Consider the following 24,593-nt stretch of genomic DNA (forward strand, 5'->3'; position numbering starts at 1 on the left):
CCCGGTGGGACTCTGCTCGCTCCCTTCCCTCTGACCCTGACCGTGCACCCCCCAGTCCGGTTTCCTGCCTGCTGTGGAACCGAGTTCTGGGATGTCCAGATGCCGACCCTGCCCTGTGAGTACTGCCAGCTGCCGCGATCATCGTCAGGAAGAGTAATATCAATTTTGTATATTCTATTTCTATTATTAGCAGTATTAGCTTTAATACTATTTATACTATTTCCACTGTTATTGTTTTATTAAAGTTTGTTTTAAGTTTCCAACCCCTAACTCTCTCTCCCTTTTCTCCTCTCCTTCCCCTCTGGGAAAGGACGGCATTAACAGCGGGTGCCACCCGCTGTAAGCACCAGCCCAGCCTGAAACGGTGACATCCTCAAAGAGGGATCCAGGGAGAAACCCTTCTCTTGCCATGGCAGTCTGGCCAACCCTATGCTCTCTCAGCTGTAGGCAGCTAGTCATGTTTACCTCTGCCTTCCTAAGACACTTTCAAGCTTTGTAAGTACGCAGCTGTCAAGTCAGCCGTGGAGCTTTTCAGCTCTTCCCCTAACACCACAGTAGCATTCTTTGGAGCTGGCGTGGTTTGGAGAAGAAGACCTGACCTTTGGAGGCAGACTCAAACTCTGACGTCTAGTCTACATGGACTGCAGATGACTTTCTCATTTAAATTTATTATTATTTAGGCTAAGGATGGATTTATTCCTGCCTGTCTTGTGTTCCAGGCCACTTCTCAAATGGTCTTTCCTCGCCAGCAAATAATTTCAATACTTTAACGTGTCAATGGAACAACATAATTCACTGAAAATCCATTTTGTAAAAAATTCTCTAACCAGATCTATCTGTAAGATGCGTATGAACTGAGTTACAGCTCATATCATATTTTGAGATTTTCATCTTCATATTTTTGTTCCTTCAAAAAAGTCAGTCCAGAAGAAAGTAACTCAGAATACTTATTTTTAAGGAATTTCTACTCATTACGATGAGAATTCATCCAGAGACATGGCCAGCAACGAAAGCATCTTTAGTAATCCATCAAATTCCACACTGATACTTGCCTAATCAACTATTTCTCTTGAAATTAATAGAGGATAGGACCCAAATTCAGAACTATGAGAGATCTATGTACTTGTTGGTTGCATGCATAAACAAAGTAGCAATAGACTTAATTCAGATCTGGTCAGTTGAAAGTTCAGATTTTTCATAGTGCATTCAACTTCTTTCCCCATATAGATTCTAATAAAGTTTGTCTACTATGGTTTTAGCCAAAAGCACTAAAAAAAATTTTTTTATTCCTGACATTAAAGTATTTTAAAACATCATTTTCCTTCATTCACAATAAAGACACTTCCTGCACACTGTCAGAATGCTTAATAATTATTTATTACGGTTTGTTAGTATTCTTTTCAGTGGAAAACAGCTTTTATCTCATTTTCTTACTGCATGGGATAGGATTATTGATGTGATATGGTTTCATTTTCGCTCTCAGGGCTCTCAGGTGTTTTTTGATCTCTATGAAAGTTATGAACAAACAAGTACTACCCTCCTTCAAAATACATATCCGGATGGGCTTTCCTTAGACATAAGAATTACCACCATTAGTATTACACTTGTCAACTGACAATTTTGTATTTTATATCCCATCTCTCTCATAGTGAAACACACTTCACTGATGACCCAATGCAAAGAGAGAATTTTGAGGAAAACAGGTAACACTAAGGGTTTTTCATATATGTCAGAGCAAATCAGCCCTCTAGAAATCAGCATCCCTCTCTTGGATTAGTTTACAGGAATACAGAATAAACTAAGATCTCAATACAAACAAGATAATGAATGTATTAAAATACCTGGCTTATATCACTTGTCCATGCAGCTTTCTCCTGTCGTGATGGGGCTAAAAGGACAATCGTAAAAGGCGGAGCATCCGTAGGTTCAACTACAAGCTTGAAATCAAGGTGTCCAAACACTTGTCCAGAACCTTTTGCTTTACAGTCAGAGGGGGTAAAAAATGTCAAAATGTGAGACTTCAGACTATAAGACAAAGAAAATAATGGTTTCATTTAAAATGGAAGTTACTTTAAAATATCTCTCTGACAAAGAGCATCTCCAATTGGGGATCCAAAACTCATTTTGTTTTTCACATACACCAAACACAAAAAAAGTTATGAATATGAAATTGTGGGAGTTCCTATACATTTCTTTTGAAGATACCAAATAAGCTGAAATCCTTCTAACACTCGTATGCTGATACACTCTCAGCATACTAGAAGTATCACTGAAATTAATGAAGCTACTTTCACAATTCAAGTGCAAAACTTGCCTAGAACTGCAGGATGGAAGCCAAAATGAGTAATAAAATCAGCCGAGGACCATGTTTTGTTACTTCATTTGAACAAGCTTGCAATCAAGACTTGTAGGGGATCCAAGACAAAAACTTTCCACTAATTCTGCCAACTCACTCAACCCCCATTTATTTAAGAAACCCAATTATCTGCTTCTTCTTTAAAGGCGTTTTTTTTTTTCTTTCTAAGATCCTCTGGGTTAAGTTGTATACAAAAGTCAGCAAATAATTTGTCACATTCCTTCAGCCAGTCTGCTTGAAAATCCTATGTGGGATGTCAACAAGAACAAGCAGAATAAAACAAACCTTTATCCCAGCCAGCATGCCCATTATTAAAACATCTTTTCTATTGAATCGGTTTAATGCTGTATTCCTCTCGTTTCATGAAAGTGGAGAATATATCAATTTGCTCTTATGAAAAATAAACAAAGGGTACCAATTTTAAGAAACTAGAAACTGTAATTACTACAAACAGCTGAATTTAACTTACAATCATCATCACTTGCATCTGTCTCCTCGATCAGTGTGCACTCTATTAAAGACAGAACACCTCCTGTCTATGAAAACAAAGCACATTTTTCACAGATTTTGACACTTGTTCCCATTTGTCATTATAGTTATTTTTAAACTTTGATATACTTTACTGTAAGATTTTACATTACTCAGAGCTGTTATGAAGATACCTCCATTTCATGATGCATATTTTTCCTCAAGAACTAAATGGAGCTAGATTAAATATAACACTTTTCTTAATGCAACAAATCAATAATATACTCAAATGTACAAAATTTCTTTCATTTTTACCACACTATAATTTATTTCACATATAGACTTGTTCACAAGTTTCAAAAAGGGTAACTAGAATTTCATCTTCTCCTGAATTTGAATCAAATACATGCAAGATTTTTTTAAAGGTTCAGTTTACTTTGCAAAATACTTGAACTATTTAAGGAATGAAAAGTGAGAAAGCATATGAACAGTCTTAATAACCTCTCAGAAATGTCTTTGTCAAATTAAAATTTTATTCGATGTAATGCACTCCATAAACTACCAACACTTATTCATAAGCCAACATTATGAAAGCCTGATTCTCCACAAATAAAACTAGAGTCTTCTTAGAAGAGTTTTCAGTTTAAAAGAATGTGCTGTTCAGGAAAACAAAATTGACTTTTAAAATTAATTTTATTAGAGCTCTGGAAAACATTGTTTGGTAATTCCATGGGGTTGTACTGGCTGATATATGCACTGAAAACTGACTTACGTTCAGTGCTAGCTTATACAAATAGACACACCGATGTCTTGTTTCTAACTCCCAACTTATTAGAATTACATGATTCTAGAAAAAAAAATGTAGTTAGGAAGAACTTTGGCTGAATTCCATTATTTACAATGAGTAGACAAAGCAGTTAACTACTGTGCATCACCCCACTTCTGTTTATACCAACACATGTAAATCCCAGATTAAAGCTATAAAATAATAAAATACTGAAATTTCACTGAAGCTGTGTTTTCATTTTGTAAATTGAGTCGTAACGTAAAGTCTATACCTTGAGAAGATGCAGTTTTCCTCCTGAACTTCTTGTACAAATTAAAAAATGTTTTGTAAATAAGAAGCACTGCCTTTCTCCTTCCTTCTTCAAAGATAATGATCCCAGACGAACTTTACTAAGTTTTCCCCTCTCAACTGAAGGGACTTGAATAAGGGAACCTGATAATAAAAATGCAAAACTTACTGTACTATAGTAATATTTAGTAGGCAGTCTTTAAAGTGTTAATGCATTGAATATTATGATACTATTTAATGCAACTTTTCATTCTAGTAAGTATCAATATACACCAGCATCTGTTTTAAGCACATCAATCATCTTGTTTTGCACAAGTTCACTTTAGTTTTTATGATAAATAGACTCAAGCAAGTACAGTCTAGACTAATACTTATGTATACGGTAGGATTAGATCTTGGGCAAATTCTTACACAATTTAAACACACTAATAGCACATTGATCAGAAAATGAAGCTGAACAGCACACTGCACTTTTGACAGCTGCTAGACTTGTGAAAGATACATTACTTACAAGCCAAACAGACAGAGGATGAAAATAACAGGTTTTGAAGGAAAAGAGCTTGTGTATGTGTGCAAGAGAGATGGAAATGAAGCACATTTCTTCTTATCTTATACTGCATAATTTTCAGTGCTCCACAGCTCATCTAAAATGTGCTACCAGTAAAACACTTCTGAACTAAATTGAACCTGGTTACATAAGTCTGAATTTGTGCTCTGCAGAACTTCAGACTGGGGACAGCTTTGCTTCTCTGCCGTTTCATACCTCAAAACCAGCCTCTGACCAACTTTTCCAGATGGATATCACCATGTGTATCACTTCCGAATTTGGATCTGGAGTTAAATTTGGTGCTGAAGTGCAATTCCTCTATGTATTGAAGGGAAAGATTTCATGATACAACTTGCTGTTACCAGACAAGGCAGCCAAGAGACCTCCTAATCTCATTCCCACACATCTATCCTTACTATCACTCTTACACTGGCTCTCATCTTATTCCAAATTAGCTAGCTAATAGAGCTAAACCAGCAGGAAAGAAACGCTACAAAGTAGTAGCTGACTTAGCTCCATGACATGCCTCACTGCAAGGTCAGAAGGGCACCAGTGATGATGCAAAGAAGTAACAGGAACAGAACAAGTATAAAGGGATAGATACTGGCCTGCCTCTTTCAGAGGCAACAAGATACTGCACTGGCATAGCTCTATCAAAGCTCGAACTAGTGGGAGTGTCTTGCCAGAATGCAAGCCTGAAAGAATTATCCATGAAATATTGGATTAGTAATTCTTATACTAAATTGCCAAAAAAATTATCTTGTTCAAAGTTCACATACACCATCTTAAACTAACAAACAGAGAAATTAAGGTAACTAAAAAAGCTACTGTTTATCTACACTTTTCTACACTTGGCTACCTCTATATATTTAATTAGCCTTAAGTTATTAATATGTTTGAAACTTACACTGTCTGGCATAGTAAAATATGTATCAGTAAATCTGCAACACAACAGTGTTCTTTGACAGCCAATTCACATTTAAACTAAATGTGTACAATGGGATTTGTGTCACTGCAACAAAACAGTGGAGTGAAGTTGTAACATTTTTTTAGGTTCACTGAAATTCTGACCAAAACCCATAAATACTTAATGGTTGTTGTATGATTCCCCTGGACAAAAGAGCCTACCTGCCTCAACTGTGAAAGACAGGAAGGAGATCATTCCCATGTGTTGGAATGGTGACTTTTCCATGTTACGTCCACTGCCCCCTAGGTCAGATTGCAACGTCAAGGACTGTGTACAATTCTCAGGCAACTTCCCATCACAAAATTCTTAGCGTCATTTTTCTCCTGAAATTCCCTCCACACATTCAGGGTAATAATACTCAACCTGTAAGTGTCATTTGTGCTTTGCTTCTTAGAATAACAGTATCTATAAATATGATATGCTTACAGGTAGCTTTTATTTTTCTGATGTTCATAAGAATGATTTCAGGAATATCATATTCTGTTCTGCTAAAATGGGCTGAAGGGTTAAATGGTATTCTTGTATGGAGCTGAAATGGTATGGTTTAATAAGGTTAATTAAAATAAATAGATTTTTTTAATGCAGAAGAAAGAGACTGCATTATCTCTCTTTGACACTCCGTATTTACAGAGAGAAACACATCTCCCATATGTGCTGCATGGCTGACATCAAGCAAGGACCCCATGCACTTCCATCAAACTTTTGTGATTAATGAAACTGGTCATTTGCTCACCATGCATTCTACTACAGATTTCCTCTTAAGGAAAAAAATGGTCACAATTGGCCAATGTACAGTTGCAATGAACAAGTGAGGCTAATTTTAGAACATTCGTTAATAGTATAGTTTGGACGATCAGTGTAATCTCAGGAATTTTTATCCAGCTACAGACCTAAGCACTTTCAGTACTTCAATACTGCCAGAATAGTCACTCTATTACTCTTTGTTCAATCCAAGAAATAGAAAAGGTTGTGGGTTGTTTTTTTTTTAAATTAGTCTACATTTAACTGCCTGATCTACAAATTCAGTTTGGCTTTCTCCATTCTGGAGGTCTTTTAATTTTACCATAAGGATGGTTAAACACTGGAACAGGCTGCTCATTCAGAGAGGCTGTGGAGTCTCCATCCTTGGAAACAACCAAAACCCGACTGGACATGGTACCTGCTCCAGCTAATGTTGCTTTGAGTAGGTGAGATTGGAGTGGATAATTTCCAGAAGTTCCTTCCAGCTTCAACTATTCCATGATGAGGTTTAACAAGCCCAAGTCCAAGGTCCTGCACCTGGGTCAGAGCAACCCCTGGTACGAGTACAGGCTGGGGGATGACATGATTGAGAGCAGCCCTGCGGAGAAGGACTTGGGGGTGCTGGTGGATGACAGGCTAGACATGAGTCAGCAGTGTGCACTCGCAGCTCAGAAGGCCAACCGCATCCTGGGCTGCATCAAGAGAAGTGTGGCCAGCAGGTCGAGGGAGGCGATTCTGCCCCTCTACTCCACTCTGGTGAGAGCCCGTCTGGAGTATTGCATCCAGCTCTGGAGCCCTCAGCACAGGAGAGACATGGACCTGTTGGAGAAGGTCCAGAGGAGGGTAAGAAAAATGATCCAAGGGGTTTTTCAGCCTGGAGAAGAGAAGGTTTCAAGGTGACCTCATTGTGGCCTTCCAATACCTGAAGGGGGCCTATACGAGAGATGGGGACAGACTTTTTAGCAGGGTCTGCTGCGACAGGACAAGGGGTAATGGTTTTAAACTAAAAGAGGGTAGATTTAGACTTCACATAAGGAAAAAATTTTTTACAATGACGGTGGTGAAGCACTGGAACAGGTTGTCCAGAGAGGTGGTGGAAGCCCCATCCCTGGAGGCATTCAAGGTCAGGGTGGATGGGGCTCTGAGCAACCTTATCTAGTTGGAATGTCCCTGCTCACCACAGAGGGGCTGGACAAGATGACCTCTAAAGGTCCCTTCCAGCCCAAATGATTCTATGATTCTACGATTCTGTAACGGTGATGTATTTTCAGTAGAGGTAAATTCATAGCACCTGATCGCAAGAACATCAGACAGAGTGTTTGGAGGCATCTAAAGGGCCTCAAGATGCCCAGTTTTCTAGGTGTCAGCCAATATTGGATTGCAGATTGAGACTCCCTATGCTTCCTTTAGACTCTTAAAGAAAATGTTCCTTAATTGTCTGCCATGACTTAGAGTGTGCCTGACAATAAAGTCTCTATCTTAGTAAGAGACAGCAAAAAGTAGACCCCAGGAAACCTGAAGCAGAATCCACAATCTACATTGCAAAGCATTGCCAGAGAAAGTTCCTGTGGTCTCAACTTGTATAGCTCAATAGAATCAATCTCTTCTTATAAAAGTATATAATATATGGCAAAGTTGTAATTAACCTTCACAGAAAAAGTCTGAACAAAGGTAAAAGCACCTCTCCCCTTTTTGAAGCTGAAAAGAGGTTTCCTGTACCGTCTACACTGATCAACACAAAGAATAGTAGCCTAATTGAAATTAGAGGAGATGGACATCCCTGTCAAATTGACCCTACTGTCAGATGTGAAAGGAAAATGGGCTCTATATTACTTCATTAGTTCTATTCAGATTTCTGCACTGACACAAAATCACATGCAGTGGATGTTCCTAAAGATAAACTGTGATACAGCCTCTGTAACATACAGTCTTGTCACTGTGCTTTGACTGTATGCCCAGAAATAAATCTGAATTTAATTTACTTAAACTATGGGTTTGACATGGATCTAACACTCCAACAGTAATATTTTTCAGACTGATTCCCACAGAAAAAATCAATTTTACTGATTAAACATTGGGTACACAGACAAAATAATACCAGCCAATCTTAAGGGGCAAAAACTCAACAAGCATATAAATACAAAATACAGTAATCATCCTGAAAAAAATTCTAAAATTTAATTGAATTGCATGATACAAGTCAATTTAGGATAACCACAGGTCTATAATTCTTTGGCTGTGGATGGAACACAACAGCTTTATACTTTTCTCAAAGCCATATCCATAACTCTTTAAATACCTCAGTTATAACAAATGCACATATTTACTGAAGAATCAAGTAATTTAATAGTGACTGTTGTACAAATAATCTCAGAAGTTATTACAGAAAGTTTCATGATTTGGCCATATGACTACACAAACATCACAGAATGGGTTTCAAAATGTATAGAAAGCCTATTAATTACCAGCTGTGTATACAGCTCTACTAAATACCAAATTTTCTGCTTAGGCTGTCTAAGAAAGGTCTCATGAAGGGATGCACCTAAATTACATTCCTACCCTTTCCTAAATAAATTTAACGCTTTTCAGACACAAAGAAGCTTTTACCCCATGAAAACCCTATGCTACAGATCTGTAGTTACTATATACCCACTAACTTGTTTTAAAAGATCGAGAAGTAAATTACGATATAAATGGGAGAAAAACGAGGTTCAGTTATGAATTTTTCACATTTGTTGGTTTAACATTAAAGTAAACCCCACCCAATAAGAACTGCAACCAGTTTGCAGTTCCTGGTAAAAAGTGACACTTATTTTAAATGGATGAGCTATTTCATCATAATTTTATCATAATTTTGTGGAACTTAATGACAAATTCCACCTCTGCTATAACTAAGTTTCAATAGAAAGAGTTTCCAAAACCACCAAGAATAGACAGACTACAGTATGGCTCTTCCCCTCCTGTTTTGCTAACTGTTATACTAGAAGCAGTCCTACATTCCTGGCAGAACAGGATGCCTTTTGTTCATGACTTTTTCTTGCAGAAGTGCTTTTTATACCTATCCTGAACTTCTACTAAAGCCCCAAAATGCATCTCTCAAGAGGTAAAGTGTTCAGATATTACATCTATGCTCACACTATCAATTTGAGATATTTCCAAAGAACCAAGAAAAATGGGAACAACTGACAGTTCTGTTCTTTCCTAGCAATTACTTTACCACTGACAAAGCTTAAAGTTTCTCTTGCACTTTTGCCCCAAAGTTGGTATCAGCTGGGACTGCCATGTTAACTGTCCAGGCAGCCCTGGTCTCTGTGGAGCTGTAAGTTAATTTCCACCACTTTGAAGATCACAGTTCAGGCAGAATGTACAATACTGTCCCATGGATGCTTTACCATTCACATGCTGCTGTTTTTCATGGTTCCTGAAGACAACAGCACAGAAGTGGGGTTCAACTACAGCCCAAAATTAGTTGTCATCAGGGCATTTTGTGACTTATGCTCCAGGGACCGTGAGTAGTCTTAAGATGTCAGCTGTGCCCAGTGCTGAGACCTGCCCAATGATGGCAACATGAACCCTGCTGGTTTTAATAAAATTTTTTCATTAGTACATAGATAGCTTTAAAGAATGATGTCTTACCTTGGCGTATAAAAGTTTGACTGGTATCTAGTAATATATCACAGCCTTCTACTATTGTTCTTTCTATGGCTAGATTCTTCCGGATGTTTTCTGTGTCACTCACTTCATCATGCATCACCCTGTTAGACACAATACAAAATGCACTTTAGATTCCCTGAAATGTATCCTGCACCTGTTGTGTCTGGTTTCACTTGTACTTACACAGAATAGACACAGAAGGTAGCTGATGTCCTCTGCCACCTGCTACAAAACAGATGTATCCATGCAGTACATGATCATTCTAGAGTAAGTTTCTTGCCTTTTTCCCCACCTCTTTCAAATCATTCTTGCAACCATTTCGTTTTTTCAGCAGTGGAACCAATTTTGCCAGACTTGGTTTTAGACTATTCCTAAACACATCTGACAGATGTCACCAAGCTAAAAACCCTTCACAGCTGAAGGAATAATACTTCTTGACCCTTCATAGACTAGGCTGCCACAAACCTGGAAGTGCTTCCTAGCATTTTGTATCAGTTACAATACATCACAGAGTCCCTGCCCATGACTTAGGTTCCCACTCTCCTCTGCTTCAGTTTACATCTCAATGTACCCTTCACTTCCCCCTTGCTTCCTGTAACAACCACGGTCTTGATGGCTCACTGCTTACTTTCTTCCACTTTTTTTCATAGGTATCCTCCCCTTACACAGAGAAATACAGTTTTTTTCAAGGCTGAAACTAGCCCAGAAGTTTACATGGTGTTGTGATGTATAATATTTTCCTAAACTGGGACCATACTGCACTATCTGAACGCTTGTCATCCCTCAGAACTACATTAACGGGATGGAAATGAGTCATAAAGTTTTATATTTATGGTCGATACTGCCTGCCTTATGAGCAGAAGAGGATCAATCAGTCTTAGCCTCCAATTCTGAACGTTTGGTGATGAATTAGTTGGTTCAGCAATGAACTCTGACTTATGAGATGAAGCCAAGTCAAAGCTGATTGATCTGCTTCTGCACATAACCCTGGTCAGAGAAATTTTCTGCTTTGCTTGAGTGGAAAGGAGACATTACTTCTTTTTGCTTCAGATGGCCTCAGAACAGGGCAGAACTGGCTGGACACTGCAGGCATCAAACACAGACATTTCTGTAAAAGATATTGCCTGCCCAGCTCTTTAAGAAGCTAAAGCTTGAAGAGGTGGCACAACATGATATGACTCAGAAAGCTGCCTCTGTTAAAGATACACAGGATATAAAGGAAAAAAATAGTAAGCTCCAAATTAACAGGTAGTTGTGCACAAGGTAGCAACTTTGTCTTAACAGAGAAACCGAGGAGTCAGGAACACGCAATTAACAAAAGCTATAAAGCCATCCCTCTTTTACAACTAAACATTCTCCAAGTACATCTTCGGTGAATACTCCAGATACTCAAGCTTTATATCCTGGAGTTCATGTAGCATTCCTTTCTTCACAGCAGAAAATCTGTTTCCCAGAGATAACAACCAAATTTGTCACTGGGTTGACAGAGGGGAACACCTGAGAATGGTCTGAGAGTTCAGGGAAGATCTTCATTTTGCAGGTGTCTGCAGGGAGCATCAGTTCTTAAAATACATCCTTAGTTCCTGTTTATCTGGCACTATTTGAAGCATATGTGAAATCAGTTATTTCATTAAAGCATGAAAACTGTAATATAGATTGAGAACTCAGCACTTTTCAAGACCCTGATTGATTCCTGTTGTCATAGAGTATTGGAAATGCCCTTTTTCTTTAAATTGTGAAAAAAATATATAGTCCTCTATGTAAAGAAAATTGCTTTGCTCATAAGTCAGGAGTAGGTGGTTCCTATAGCAACTCCTGTTCTTCCCTACCCAAAATACAAGGAGACACTTGTAGATTCATGTTAGTAAAAAAAAAACAGAAGAGTCAAAAATATTAGGTTGGGGTATTTTTGGTTTTTGGGTTTTATTTCATTATTGTAATTTTGGTTTGGTTTTGATCCTTTTCTTCAAAGAATTTAAAAAAAAAAAAAAAAAGTCAAACCAAAATGAAGAAAACAGATTTTTCGTTTCAAAACCTTTGATTCAAGATTATCAAATATAAGGATTATCAAACACAAGGTAGAAAAACCTTACCTTGAAAGTTCTTCTAGTTTAGATTTAGCAAATTCAAGGCTTTTTCGTTCAACATGTTCATGTGGTGTGTGCGCCAGAAGTTCATGAAGCGTTATAATATATCTAGGAATCTTAAAATAAATTAGGTATAAAATCAGTAAATACTCAAAGGAATAGTATCAATACAGCTTTTTGTCCAATATTAGCCATTAGGTTGGTCACAAAAGTTTCGCAAACGTAGTCTTTTTTACATGAATATTGACAGCTAAATGATTATATATACATTCTAAATATAACTACTGTCAAAAATGCTGAACTTTTGGGTGGCAGAGACTGTATACACATATGTATGTTTTCAGTTTGAGGAAGCACAAGACCCATTTATTACATTTTAAGGAAAAGATCAGATCAGAGGCAGCCACAAATATGACATTAAATTTCATTGTTTCATGCTGCTATCCAATTAACAATAGAGAAAACTTCCAAAACTCCCTAGGAGATCCATATATACCTTCCCTCAATTTTAATAGGATATGTGCACCTAAATTTCTCGTGAATTTGAAAATGCCAGCTGACCTGTTTGCATTTAGATAAAATTCATATTGCACTAATGCACATTGAAGAATATGCAGTATTTGACTATTAAAGGCCACAGGATAGCACAAAGACCCTGATCCATTTATTACTACTTAAAGCAGTTTCAGGGCTTTTAACCAGAACCAAGTGATACTGCAGTACAACTTATCTTTAGAGAATAAAAGTTATTTAGGAGAAGGAGACATGACTTATTATTTTGAAACAAAAAGTCATCAGCAATTACATCCTCCATCACATATGAATAGGACCCTCTCTCTGCCTTCCAAGATCCCATGACCTTGTTTCAGCTCAACCAAAAAAATCCCCAAACTTTACAACATACAAGTTCAAAGATTAAAAAAAGTGTTGTTACAGGTGCTAATGGCCCTTTAGGCTAATATGAATAACTAGCACTAACACAAGTGTTACTGACAGCACTTTTTTTTTTCTCTACTTGGTTTGCCAGTAACTGAACAAATCAAGGGGTTCACTGTTCTCTGGATGAGTAAAATGTTAGGTTAAATGTAAAAGACTCAAAATCATCAGACCAGTGCTTCATAGACTTCTTAGAACAGCCGCAAATAACTAATCCAGGCAGATCAAGACAAAATATCAGAAGGACAAAAAAAATTTGCAATGTATTTTTCATTTTCTAAAGACCAAGTCACTGGAGAACAAAGTGGGAGGAAAGTTTCAAAAGGTATTCCTAGTATAACACTTGTGGCTGCTCTAACTTGCTATACCAGGTATATTATCCCTCTCTGGACTGCTTCATAATCCTGGAGCAGGCAGAAGTCAAGTAATTGTTTCTCAGCTTTTTTTCTTTTGACACTAGCCCTCATCCTACATCCTCCCTCAATCTACATAAGATTCTGAATACAGATGAATCAGTACAGTTGGAGAAAAGATCTCTACAGGCAGAGTTTCAGTATAATAATGAAATAAATGAAATCTAAATAAATTTGCATAAGAGTATTTTTAGTTAAGCAAGAAGAATCTTCAATCATAATGTCAGTAACACAAAATGAATCAACCAAATATTAAAACCAAAAAATATACAGAGACTACCTGAAACATGGGGTAAGTAAGGAAAGTTTCCAGCATTCGCCCCTCACATGCTGGGTTGGCTTCATATTGCTTCAAGAGTTTGTCAAAATCTCTGTTTTGCTTACAGTTTGCCAGTACTTGTAGACTATACTGATGATTCCGAACAAATTCTTGATATATGTTCAGCATTGGCAGCAGAATGTCAAATAAGTCAGCTAGAAAAAGTCAAGAAATGCTTTTTTTTTCCAGCCACCCATCTCTTGAAATATATTTCTAAAGAAACTACTATGTACTATGGAAGTGAATTACTATAATCCATTCTGTTTTCATACTGAGATTTTAGAAACATTAAACTCAGTTCTTTCACCAAGCAAAACATGGTTGCTTTGATTAGCTAATAATCAGACAATATCACTGAAAATTCAGGGGTCCTTTTCTCATCAATCCTTAGGGCAGAAGCATTCTCATACACGGACTGGAAGACAGTCATTACTGCCCACGTGGGATTCCCACTACACTAGATCTTGTAGTGTCAGTTCTGGAAATGCATTCCATTCAAAAAGAACTTTAAAAAAGTCCTGTCTTCTTTAAAATTTTTTTTAAAAAAGACCTTACTGTAATTTCAAAAGTAAGTATGGCATTTGTACCCCTACAGAAAATACAGTAACTTACCTAGGATTAAGGTAGGCCAATTAGCTATTCTTGCTTTTAAGCCTTGGTGAAATATCTCATGAAGAAACATGATTGTTTCACTGAAAAACAAGTATTTAAACAAACAAAAAGACAATTCAGGCTTTATTTCCTGACAAATAATTCACAGAGCAACATCTCTTCCTGGTTAGTAGTATGTTTTGCACTTTGCTAGAAAAAAAACAGAAGATAGTTATTATTATGGAAGTAAATGCTTCCTTTTATTGCATTGTTTAAAATTTTTAGTATTGTAGGTCTAAAAAATACATAGTATTCAGTGTAGAAAGTATGTTCTAACTGTTTAGGTCTTTTAAATAAAAGCATCTATTAAATAATATGTTCCACACAGTTTAATGAATAGGTTTTCCAAGAATATCCTTGACAACATATTCAATAGTTTAAGAGGACCAGTAAGATGCAGAAACCTCAAGCCAGTGGTAGTCATGTATACTCTCGCTTGCTGCTGTAAGATTTGAAGCTTACAACTTTTCTATAACATGAACCTTAATATTGTATTTTAGCATATGAGGTTAACAGAAATAGGGGACACCACAGTTTGTAAGAGAAACCACAAAGAGTACAGTGATTATGAATGAGCTATGAAAGGGAAATCTGTCTCATAACTAAAGGAACATGTTTTATTTCTTAGAAGTCTGGTGCAGACTTGGATGCAATCTCAATCCTGTATAAAATGTTAGATGCCTACTGGCTTATTTGTACATACTCATTACAACAGTACTTGGATGCTTAATGCAAAGAACAATTCTTTTTTTGTAGGATATGAAAACACAAGTGAGAGGGAAGGAGGCTCCTTAGGCAGGACAAGAGAAAATAGAAGATTTGACGTACTCATCCTCAGGGTCTTATCTGGATGAGAGGCCACTAAGTCCAATTTTGCTTTCTTTAAGAGAAAAAGAAACAGGAAAGGTGACAGAAAATTACAAGAACCGCCCCAAGAGGCACGATTTGTCATTTTCTTCCACTAGCAGAGGAAGAAATAGAATGGAAGGAGGCAAAGAGGTATAGCCAGTTTCAAACAGCGTCACCAACAGCACCTTGCCTTTAACCCCTGGAAATATGGTCTACTTCAGCGACATTACTTATATCAGAGCAAAAAAACAAGTGCCAGATCTCACTATTGTAAACTGAAGCAAAATAGGAAGAAGCAGGAAGAGAAACCCCCCAAAAGCAAATAAAAAAACCCCATACCTGTTGAGGAAAATGCTACTAACATCATCGTGACTGATAGGTGGTTTCTTTGAACTTGCAGCCATTCTTAAGGGCCGCAGAAAACAGTTCACAAGAACGTAAAGTTGATGCACATATTCAGATTCAGCCTCCACCATGTTAAAAACTATCTGATTCCTTTTTCTCATACTTTCTGCATGGGGAGAACAAATATAATCTTGGACAATAGTTTTCCACTTTCTTCTACATAACCAGCCCCGCATAAAGCTCTGGACCTAAAAATAGACCAAGCAGAAAAGAAGAATGAGAAAAAACATTATACAACTTATCACAAGCTCCTCATTGTAGAAGTAACCCTCTAAATGAAATACCTCTGTTCAAAAAAAAAAAAAAAAAAAAGTCTGTTGCCCTTATTGATCTATAATTGTTGCTGAATTATATATTTTCTTTAGGTTTCTGCTTGTTAATGAAATTCCTACAACAACTTGGTCATATTTGTTGCCAGGAAACAGACTGAAAAGATACATACATATCAAGGTACCTTTTACTGCAAGCTCAAATGTTGTACCTTTGTATATACACTTCTTATCAGAACAACTGTGCTATGCACTGTGTAGGTTTTTTAATTCCTTTTACCTCCCATTACACATTTCTCTTGTACCCCCAAAAAGTATTGTGCAACACTTCCAGCTAACACATTTCAAGACAGACTCAATATCATTATTGACATAATTCTAAAAGAGCTGTTAAACTCAGTTTGCTTTCTGTTTTGAATAGATACCACCTAGCATGGGCATTTAAAGCTAAGTATCAGACACCTAGGCCAGCAATACTATTACCTAGAAAAAGCAGATTCTTAAAAAGTATTTCTATGTCATGGAAAAATCTACTTGAGTGTAATATCCATTGAAGTTACAAGTGGATTAAAGATTAAAGAAAAGGTCTACATCTGGTCACAGAAAATTTCAGTACATCTTTGCCCTGATCTTGATATGGAGATCATTCATCTCAAGAGAGAAATGCAAAATCTCACTGGCAGCAGTCGACTCTGAATAAACAATTTTAAAAAAATGGCCCAATTGTCACAACAATCAAGATGTAGAATGCAGTGAATTATATACAGAATCAGAGCTCTCCTTCTACTAGAAGAGACACTTCCAGCTTCTATTACAGTGTTTAATCTACATGAAAAGGAAAATTCACACAAGGATACCGGCTCAGTGATGACCCTGACTCAGACTGCGTGACCCAGAAAAAGTCAGAAACTAAGTCCACATACCATAAAGGGTATTATGCAATTTAAGAGACTGAACACTGTGAGAATAAGGGTGACACATATGGGACCATACCTTCAAGCATGAATTCCATTCATGTTCATGCACTAGGATTTGCGGGAGTCAGCGATGGGCACAGTTCTGGACACTAGTTATTATCTAACCTTGAGCAATATTACCAGAAGCTGCACATGTAAATGTCATACAGATTGGGACAATTCTGTCCCTGTTATTAAAAACACTGGCCGTGGTATCCTGGAACAATCACCATCAAACAGACCGGCTGACAACCTAAACCAAGACTGCTCTCTGCATTTTTAGTATTTGTATTCCAGCTGCATTGACAGAATACAAGTCCTTCTCTCATATCTTTATAAGATTTTTATAAGAAAAGAGTATAAAGTCACTATACACTTGACTCCCACAGGACATAGCCCATGACTTAATTTTAATCTTTACACGCACTTGAATGCAATGTGCAAGCTCCTTTAAGAAACTGATTATATACCTTGCAAGTAAAAATGAATACTTAAGTAACAAATACACTGAAACTGATGTAATTTAAGAGGTTTAAGTAGGGGAAGGGCAAAAGGAATCTTGCTGTTTGACTATACTTAATGAAAATAAATGAAGACAAAACTAGACAGACTAAAATACAGAAGCACACACCCCATCCTACCCTTCTCCCCTTGCACAGAAGACTGCATGTTTACCTTTTTAATTTTTTTAATATCTGGGTCCTCGTCTTCCTGGTTGCTTTGATAAGGTCGCATTCTTTCTTTAGTTTTATTGAGAGCTATAATCTGACAAAAACAACCATTCATTAAATGCTTTCTCAAGTTAATGAAACTCTTAGTTACAGAACTAACAGAAAAATATTTTCTCCTTCTTCACACCTGTTAAAGCTGCACAGAATGACAATGAAGTATTTGGTCACAAGGCCATGAACACAGTTCTCTGAAAACCAGTAAAGCTCTTGATCCAGATGGAGGAAGAACCAGAAGAGAGCTGGTTCTTCTCTCAAAACCAAGCATGCCTTTCAGGCAATATCAGCAATAAAATTTTTAATGTTCAGAGAAACAGAGCAGTTTGGAATAGTTCTCAATAATGTCACAACCAAAGACAAACTGTCAAGGACCAAATTCCTCACGTGAAGACAGGTAGGAAATAATGCAATCAATGGCATCCATACTGCAAAGCAATGTGTCATCTCAAAGTCTCTGACAAAGACATAATCCAATCAGTTTAACAGCCCCCAATATTTGTAAGAAAAATATTTAGCCAAGGGTTCATAGGGGGACTATTACATATTAACTTTACAGGGTTCTGCTATTTTCACAAATACCACAGAAATATTGAATATTATTGCAATGCATACAGCAAAATGTTACAATTCAATGACTGCTTGATGGCTCTGGCACATACCTCAGATTTAAGTCTTTCAATTTCTGTGTCTTGATCTTCAAGCTGATGTCGAAGCTGATTCGCTGCAATCTTTTCAGTCTCTACAATCTGGATGAGATGAATGTACTTCTGCATTAACACCTCCCTTTCAATCAGAATATCTGAATAACTAAAAGGGAAAACATTTATGTTAGTAAAAATAGCCAAACAGTGTCTTCTATATCCCCTTATGAGATATTGACAGAATAAACATTGCATCAATGACAAGAAATCTGCAAAACTGTGTTTGTTTCGCTTAATATATAATGAATAGCTCGATCATAAATCATCCAAACTTGCAGTGTTCCATATTCTCTTGAGATATAGGCACTAGCAGTACTCATTTTACCAGTACTCAGTTACTGAGAGCAAGATAATTGCACTGATCTTTTTATGAGCTTCTAATTCCCAGGCTAAGCCCAAGAACTCTATTCATTCAATTTATTTTATTTTTTATAAGGGGTGGTTTTTTTCCAACTTTTAGGAGGACTTGGGGGGAGCATCTGGCACTTCATTAGAACTATTTCTAATTCTTTCCACCGGTCAGATTGCCTTATGGAAGAATTCCCATCATAACTGTTATTTTAGTTTGCTAACACCTATCTTATTGTTTCGGCTAGTTTGAGATTACTGAAATAAAAGCATTTATTCCAATTAGCAACAGGAACTATGGTATCAATCTTTCTTTTAGCTCTTGGGCAGCAAACTGCCACTGATTTGTATTTTCCTGAAAAGGGACAGTATCCCTGGTGCAATTAGACGTCACAATCAGAGCAGGGACAAGCATCATACTGGAAGTACTATTCCCAGCTTCAGGTAAAGGAGAAATCAATTTCTTGCTATGCAACATCTTCAACAGAATGTTGTTTCATGTGATTCAGTCTCTCTCACATAGATAATTTAAATGTGCAGAAAATTCACAGTCCTATGACATGCTTGTTTGCTGGCCTTGATTCAGCTGCCTCTTTATCCAGGTTTCAGGAAGCTTGTTCCTCTGAGAATTAAATAATTTTACTAGATAAACACCAAACTGCACAAAACACAGCAGAACAAAGCCCTAAATCTTTGACAAGGGATGTCTTACTGTTTTATGATCCATCATTGGAAATTCTTACTATCATAATTTTATCCACTGTCAAGTTAGCACAATATTTGATAGAAGGAATTTTTGGATTGTACATGTTTTCCTCCGAAATTTCTTGCTACTTGTTATAGCACTCATTAAAAAAGTGAACATTTGCTATCGAACACTGTGAGGCTTTTAAAAATGCAGTAACATGCACCCTTTCCAATTAATCTTTTTTTTATATATATTTACTGCCATTTCAATCAGTATTAGTGCAGTCATATACTGGAGGTGGGCAATATTGCGTATAGCTATTAAATTCAACACCTAACCTGAAAAGCAAGCTTAGGTTTCAAATAATTAAAATGAGTTCCCAGAGCTATCATAAAGCAAAGGTTTCTCCTCATTGAATAGATTATAAAAATAATAAGAATTTAATTTAATTCTATTGCATTTATTGTTATACGTTAACTACTGCAATAGTAAACAATAAATGGCAAAAACAAAGCTCAAGGCATCTTTTCCAACAAGTAAAACAATATACATAAAAAATCTGTCATGACGCAATCCATATATCTTAACTGTGCAATAAACAGTAATAAAGTATGAGATTTAGCTCTTTAAAATTGTTTAATAATAACCTTTTTTGTTTTGCAAGAATCCTGTTTTTTCAGAAACCATAGCACTCAATCTCTTCACACCCTAAAAGGTATTTGCACATGATAAAAAGTGTCTGAGTTAGAAATACAGTCAGCACTAGTAGTTTTACAATTATGATAGAAGTTACCAAGATAAAAATGTATGTAACACATGTAAGGAAATGCATTCCTTAGTGCCTGCACCACCACCTTGATTTATATTTAATATAAAGAGTACCCAAACCACTTCAGTTGTCGAATGGACTTTACGGTTAGACTTGATGATCTTTGAGGTCTCTTCCAACCATAACGATTCTATGATTCTGTGGCTTACTCTAGGAACATGGGTGTGTGGGGAGGGGAATGCTACCCTCTTGAGCAAGAATGAGACAATCCTGAAAACACATCTCATTAGCCAATGTGTTACTCATCAGACTCACAATTCATACTAAAACCAGCTGTTTCCATTGCCCTGGCACTCCTTTATCCAGGAAAATTTGACTATAGGAATTCATCCACAAACAAACTGGAGCAGAAAGGCATCTTACCCCATAATGCAAAACTTAGAATTCAACAGCAGCCATGAAGTCCAGACCAAACGCAAGGGAAGGGACACTCCTCAGTGCGTGAGCTGAGGCTTTACAGAGCTGTTATGAACTTGTAGCTACTACATCCAGAGAGTGTGACTGGTGGTATTTCAAATGTTCCCTTAGAAAACAACTACCACACCTATCTCCTGGACAGCCATAATTACCAGTATAACCATCACTGCTATTGAAGTTTTGTGTCTAAGCTATCTAAAGTGCTGTCTGCCAAGACCTACAAGTCCCCGTGAGGGGCTTAAGGAGCCCTTTGCAGCAGCACTGAGATGTCTGCTCCAGGAACACAGCCCTTCTAGGGGATAAAACACATTTCTGTGAAGTGCTGTGCAAGGAGCACAGGAGGTACGGTCACCTCTGGGAGGCAATGATAGGGTGTGTGATAAAAGGCTGATCTTAACCCAGAGAAGGGAGCACAGAGGAACAATGGTAGCTACTGTAACCCAAATAATCCAACTGAGAGAAGCGAGCCCCCTGACCTGGCTGCTGCAAAGGCTATCACAAGATCAGCCCGTGAAAGGTCCATCTCCACAAACAGGAAGGGTCACAATGCCAGGTGTGGAACACCAATAACCCAGTCAGAGAAACAAGGCCCCTTGCTCATCCCAGCTCATCCCAGGACTGTGACACAAGAGCCACCACCTTCATCAGCCACCGGGTCAAACCCCTCAAGATGAGTCAGTGGAAAGGCTCTCCAGATCACTTTTCAGCCTGAGAAGGGTTACCAAACCGAGGGGTGTGTAATTTATTATAGGACACAGGGAAGAGTATTTTGGGATTGTACAAGGCTTGTTACAGAATGTTTAAGGGAGGAATCAAAGGCAGGAAAAGGGAGGGATCAAAGAGGTTCGATGAGGAGCAAGCTTGGGAAAACAGAGATAAGGGCATAAAAGGGGATAAAAGGTTACATGTAACCAGGTTGATCAGTACACTTGTCTGACCATGCTCTGCACCTATCAGCACAGCCCATCCTCTCTTCTCATTAAACTCCCTTTCTGACTACTCTCCTTGGTGAGGGGACTCCGTATATGCATCCATGGATCTCTAAGTGCCAGTTACTGCAGCTGGGACCCAGGGGCCATAGGTCCCTGTGTGTCTGCAGTGCCAGTAACTCACTGGAGAGGCAGGAGGGTGTGCATATGGTTTGGGTGTGTATATCAGTGTGTCATCACCAGCCACTGCCAAGCCTGGCTAGCTGGTAAGTAGGATTAGTTGCTGGGAAGCCATGTGTTGAAGATGCAGTAAGTCTAGGCTGGATCATCAGAGACTGTGATTTGGCTACTGGAGGGCACAGGAGATCCAACTCAGTTACCTGGAAGACCATGAGGTTGGGTGGTTGACTGAGAAACTCATTTGCACATGTGTGTGACAGCTGCAGATGAGAACATCCAAGGACTAGTTCCCACATAAATTGAGTGTGCAAGGCAGTTACGGGAGAGATCTGTAGTGTTTGGGTCTCTACATGTGTTCATGTGTGCAGAGTTGGGGGGACCTGTGCAGCAGCTAATGGGGGATCCACAGTGCATATGTGTGTGTGTGGTGTGGGGGTGTGAGGTAACTGGAAGTACATGGGGTCCAGGGCCAATTACTGGGGCAGACTAAGTGTCTTAGACCAGTTACTGAGGGATCCACAATGTGCTGGGAAGGGAGGGGGTGCATGCGTATCTGTGAGTGATGGGGACTGAGTACCAGCAATTGGAGAGGGTCTGCGGGCACGGGGGGCTTGTACTTCCAAGGTGTCAGCAGCTAGGGAGACGGAGGATACAGAATCAGCTCCTGGACAGACTGCATGGCTAGGCTATATACTGGGGGGACCCGTACTGTATATATATGTATTGTATGTATTTTTCGACTAATTTATCTTCATCCTAATCAGCCAAAGAGGGGAACAGGATAAGGCTGCTGGTGTTGTCTGTGCCCATATGAGTGTTGAATGTTTCTGTCTGTGTTGATCCGTGTGGCCAGCTGTGTTTGTATGTATGTATGTGTATTTGCATTGGAATTACATGCTCAGGCTCACTTCAGGTTCAACCTGGGTATAGGGTGCAGTGGCAGCCTCACCCCTATCAAGCTACTGGCTCTGGCAATCCCTACCACTTTGTTCTGTGGATCGCGCTAGACGTTATTTGGAAGGCAGATATGAGATTCCTTTGCCTATGTCTTAGGCATTACCCAAATTCCCTCTCATTCCCAGCCAACTGGAAACTACAAAATTGTGGTTATTATAGCATCAAGCCTCAGCTAATGCAGTTTCTCCAACAGCAAGGCATTAGTAGCAAGGCATTTGCTCCAAGCTTCCAGGCAGCTCTGAGCTACCATGCTGAGCTTACAACTGCCTAAAAAATACTATGTGAAATACACTCTGCATTAGCAAGTGAAGTGTGCCAACAAATCTGAGAGCAAGCCTTTTTTTTTTTTTAAATTGCCAGTTGGAGGGCAGTAGTTCCTCATACGCTTTAAACAGCGACCTAGCTGAAAGAAGCACTCCTACTTTACCACCCGCGTAGCACTTGTGCTCTCCCACATCCTACCCAAGCACTTCCCTCTCCGCTGTGCAGTGAACACAGTTGGGTTGCATGGATATGCAGTGAACAGATCCAGAGGACTGAGACAGATTAAAAGTAAACTGGCAAAAAATAAAAAAAATCTTAATTCTTTTTAGTGCAAATCAGTTTCCCAATTACATTCACACTTGTGCCCACAGGAGAGAAGGGTTGGTAAAGGTGTAGGAATGAACGGTTGACTTATGAGAATGCCAGCTGCTTCCTTCAGCAGCAATGCGGGCTTATGCAGGACTAAAGCATACATGAAACTACAGCCCAAAGCACTTAATTTAAGACCTTCCAATAAGCTAAAGTTGAAAAGGTTGAGAAATTTGATGAGTACTGCATCCACCTAAAAAAAAGAAGTATAAAAGTTTTTGAGTTAAATGCAAAGAAAAAAAAAAATTTAAGAAAGGGTAGAAAGTCCACCTCAGTGTATTGAGACTTAAACAGATTTTTTCATAAGAGACCAAGTTCTGGAACAAAGCCCAAAACAGGACTTCCACATGCAGTCACTGATGGAGGAATTAGAATTTGCCAGGAATAAAGTCTCCAGCCCAGAAACGTAACTCAGAAGAAGCAAACCTTACTTTGCCACCCTGGATATTACCGAGAAATCAAATATAGTGAAAAGAGATGAAAAGTAGGTATGCATGTGGAGCTCATAATGGCATCCCATTAAAATACACTGAATTGCACCTTTCATTGCAAGCTCACAAGCCAAACAATCTCTTTCAAATGAGGAGAGGGCACTATGGACAGGCACATAAGCAATGCAGCATTTGGCTGCAGCATGCAGAAGCCTGTCAGCTCTCAAAAAGTGTGCTCTCCAAATGATAAGCAGTAGCATCCCACCCACCGTGACATCTTCCAAGAAACAATGGACAATGCCACAGCAGAAAAGCCTTTCATTATGAATTTGCATCCAAATAAAATACCTATTTATCCAGTGGGACATGGGGTGCAGTAAGATTGTGTTATTTTTCAGCAGTCTGTTTATAACTTGCAAAATAAATAAAACATGGAAGAGATTTTGATGGCTGCAAACACGTATTTGGCAAAAAGTCACAAAAAGCAATCCAAAACTAGGTTTTCTATACGTCAATCTAAGAAAAGCAAAAAAAGAAAAAGGAAAAAATAAAAAAAAACCAACTACTTTGTCTCAGTTAAAGCATGGATTACCATAGCTACTCATGAGGATGAGACCCTCCAGAAAGCAATTAAATATTTCCATCTCACAAATGCCAACATATTCACACAGAACAGGATGTTCCCAGGCCTGTTTTCAATTTAAGGGTAAGGGGAGTGCTCTCAATTCCTCCTAGAATTTTTACCTAAGACACCTGAGATACTACAAAAAACTATCTTCAAAGGGTTACATAAAACATCATTCAGCAATTCAAAACAAAAACCTGAGGGAAGGGTCAGAAATGACATTTGAGGCTAGCCTCAAATGAACAGTGATGCTGAAGAAGTTGCCAAAGCTTGTCCCATTTGTCAAAAATCCAGATGAACTCAAGGAAAAAAGTCTAAAACATGATGCAGGCAAAATTTAATCCCTGAAGTAAATCTGTTCTATTTTATTTAATGAAGTTGGCAAGAAAAACTTTATGCAATAGTCTAAAATAATTATTTTCACCTCTTTTGTT

General features: G+C 38.1%; 1 protein-coding gene across 1 annotated transcript in view; it reads right to left on the bottom strand.

The window, feature by feature from the left end:
• Nucleotides 1–24,593, bottom strand: part of RASGRF2 (Ras protein-specific guanine nucleotide-releasing factor 2) — a gene marked incomplete at its 3' end in the record, with an annotated part of 60,348 nt that overhangs the window by 10,233 nt on the left and 25,522 nt on the right. Inside the window, exons 3-12 of the mRNA XM_009704704.1 lie at nucleotides 18,081–18,228; nucleotides 17,369–17,458; nucleotides 15,403–15,656; nucleotides 14,176–14,255; nucleotides 13,525–13,718; nucleotides 11,902–12,011; nucleotides 9,791–9,909; nucleotides 3,883–4,043; nucleotides 2,826–2,892; nucleotides 1,842–1,978 (exon numbers count right to left, since the gene is read on the bottom strand). Coding sequence (XP_009703006.1) covers nucleotides 1,842–1,978; nucleotides 2,826–2,892; nucleotides 3,883–4,043; nucleotides 9,791–9,909; nucleotides 11,902–12,011; nucleotides 13,525–13,718; nucleotides 14,176–14,255; nucleotides 15,403–15,656; nucleotides 17,369–17,458; nucleotides 18,081–18,228 — 1,360 coding nt within the window. The remainder of the gene's footprint in view (nucleotides 1–1,841; nucleotides 1,979–2,825; nucleotides 2,893–3,882; nucleotides 4,044–9,790; nucleotides 9,910–11,901; nucleotides 12,012–13,524; nucleotides 13,719–14,175; nucleotides 14,256–15,402; nucleotides 15,657–17,368; nucleotides 17,459–18,080; nucleotides 18,229–24,593) is intronic.

This window comes from Cariama cristata, unplaced genomic scaffold (genome assembly GCF_000690535.1).
Source record: "Cariama cristata isolate BGI_N322 unplaced genomic scaffold, ASM69053v1 scaffold1710, whole genome shotgun sequence".
Taxonomy (NCBI): domain Eukaryota; kingdom Metazoa; phylum Chordata; class Aves; order Cariamiformes; family Cariamidae; genus Cariama; species Cariama cristata.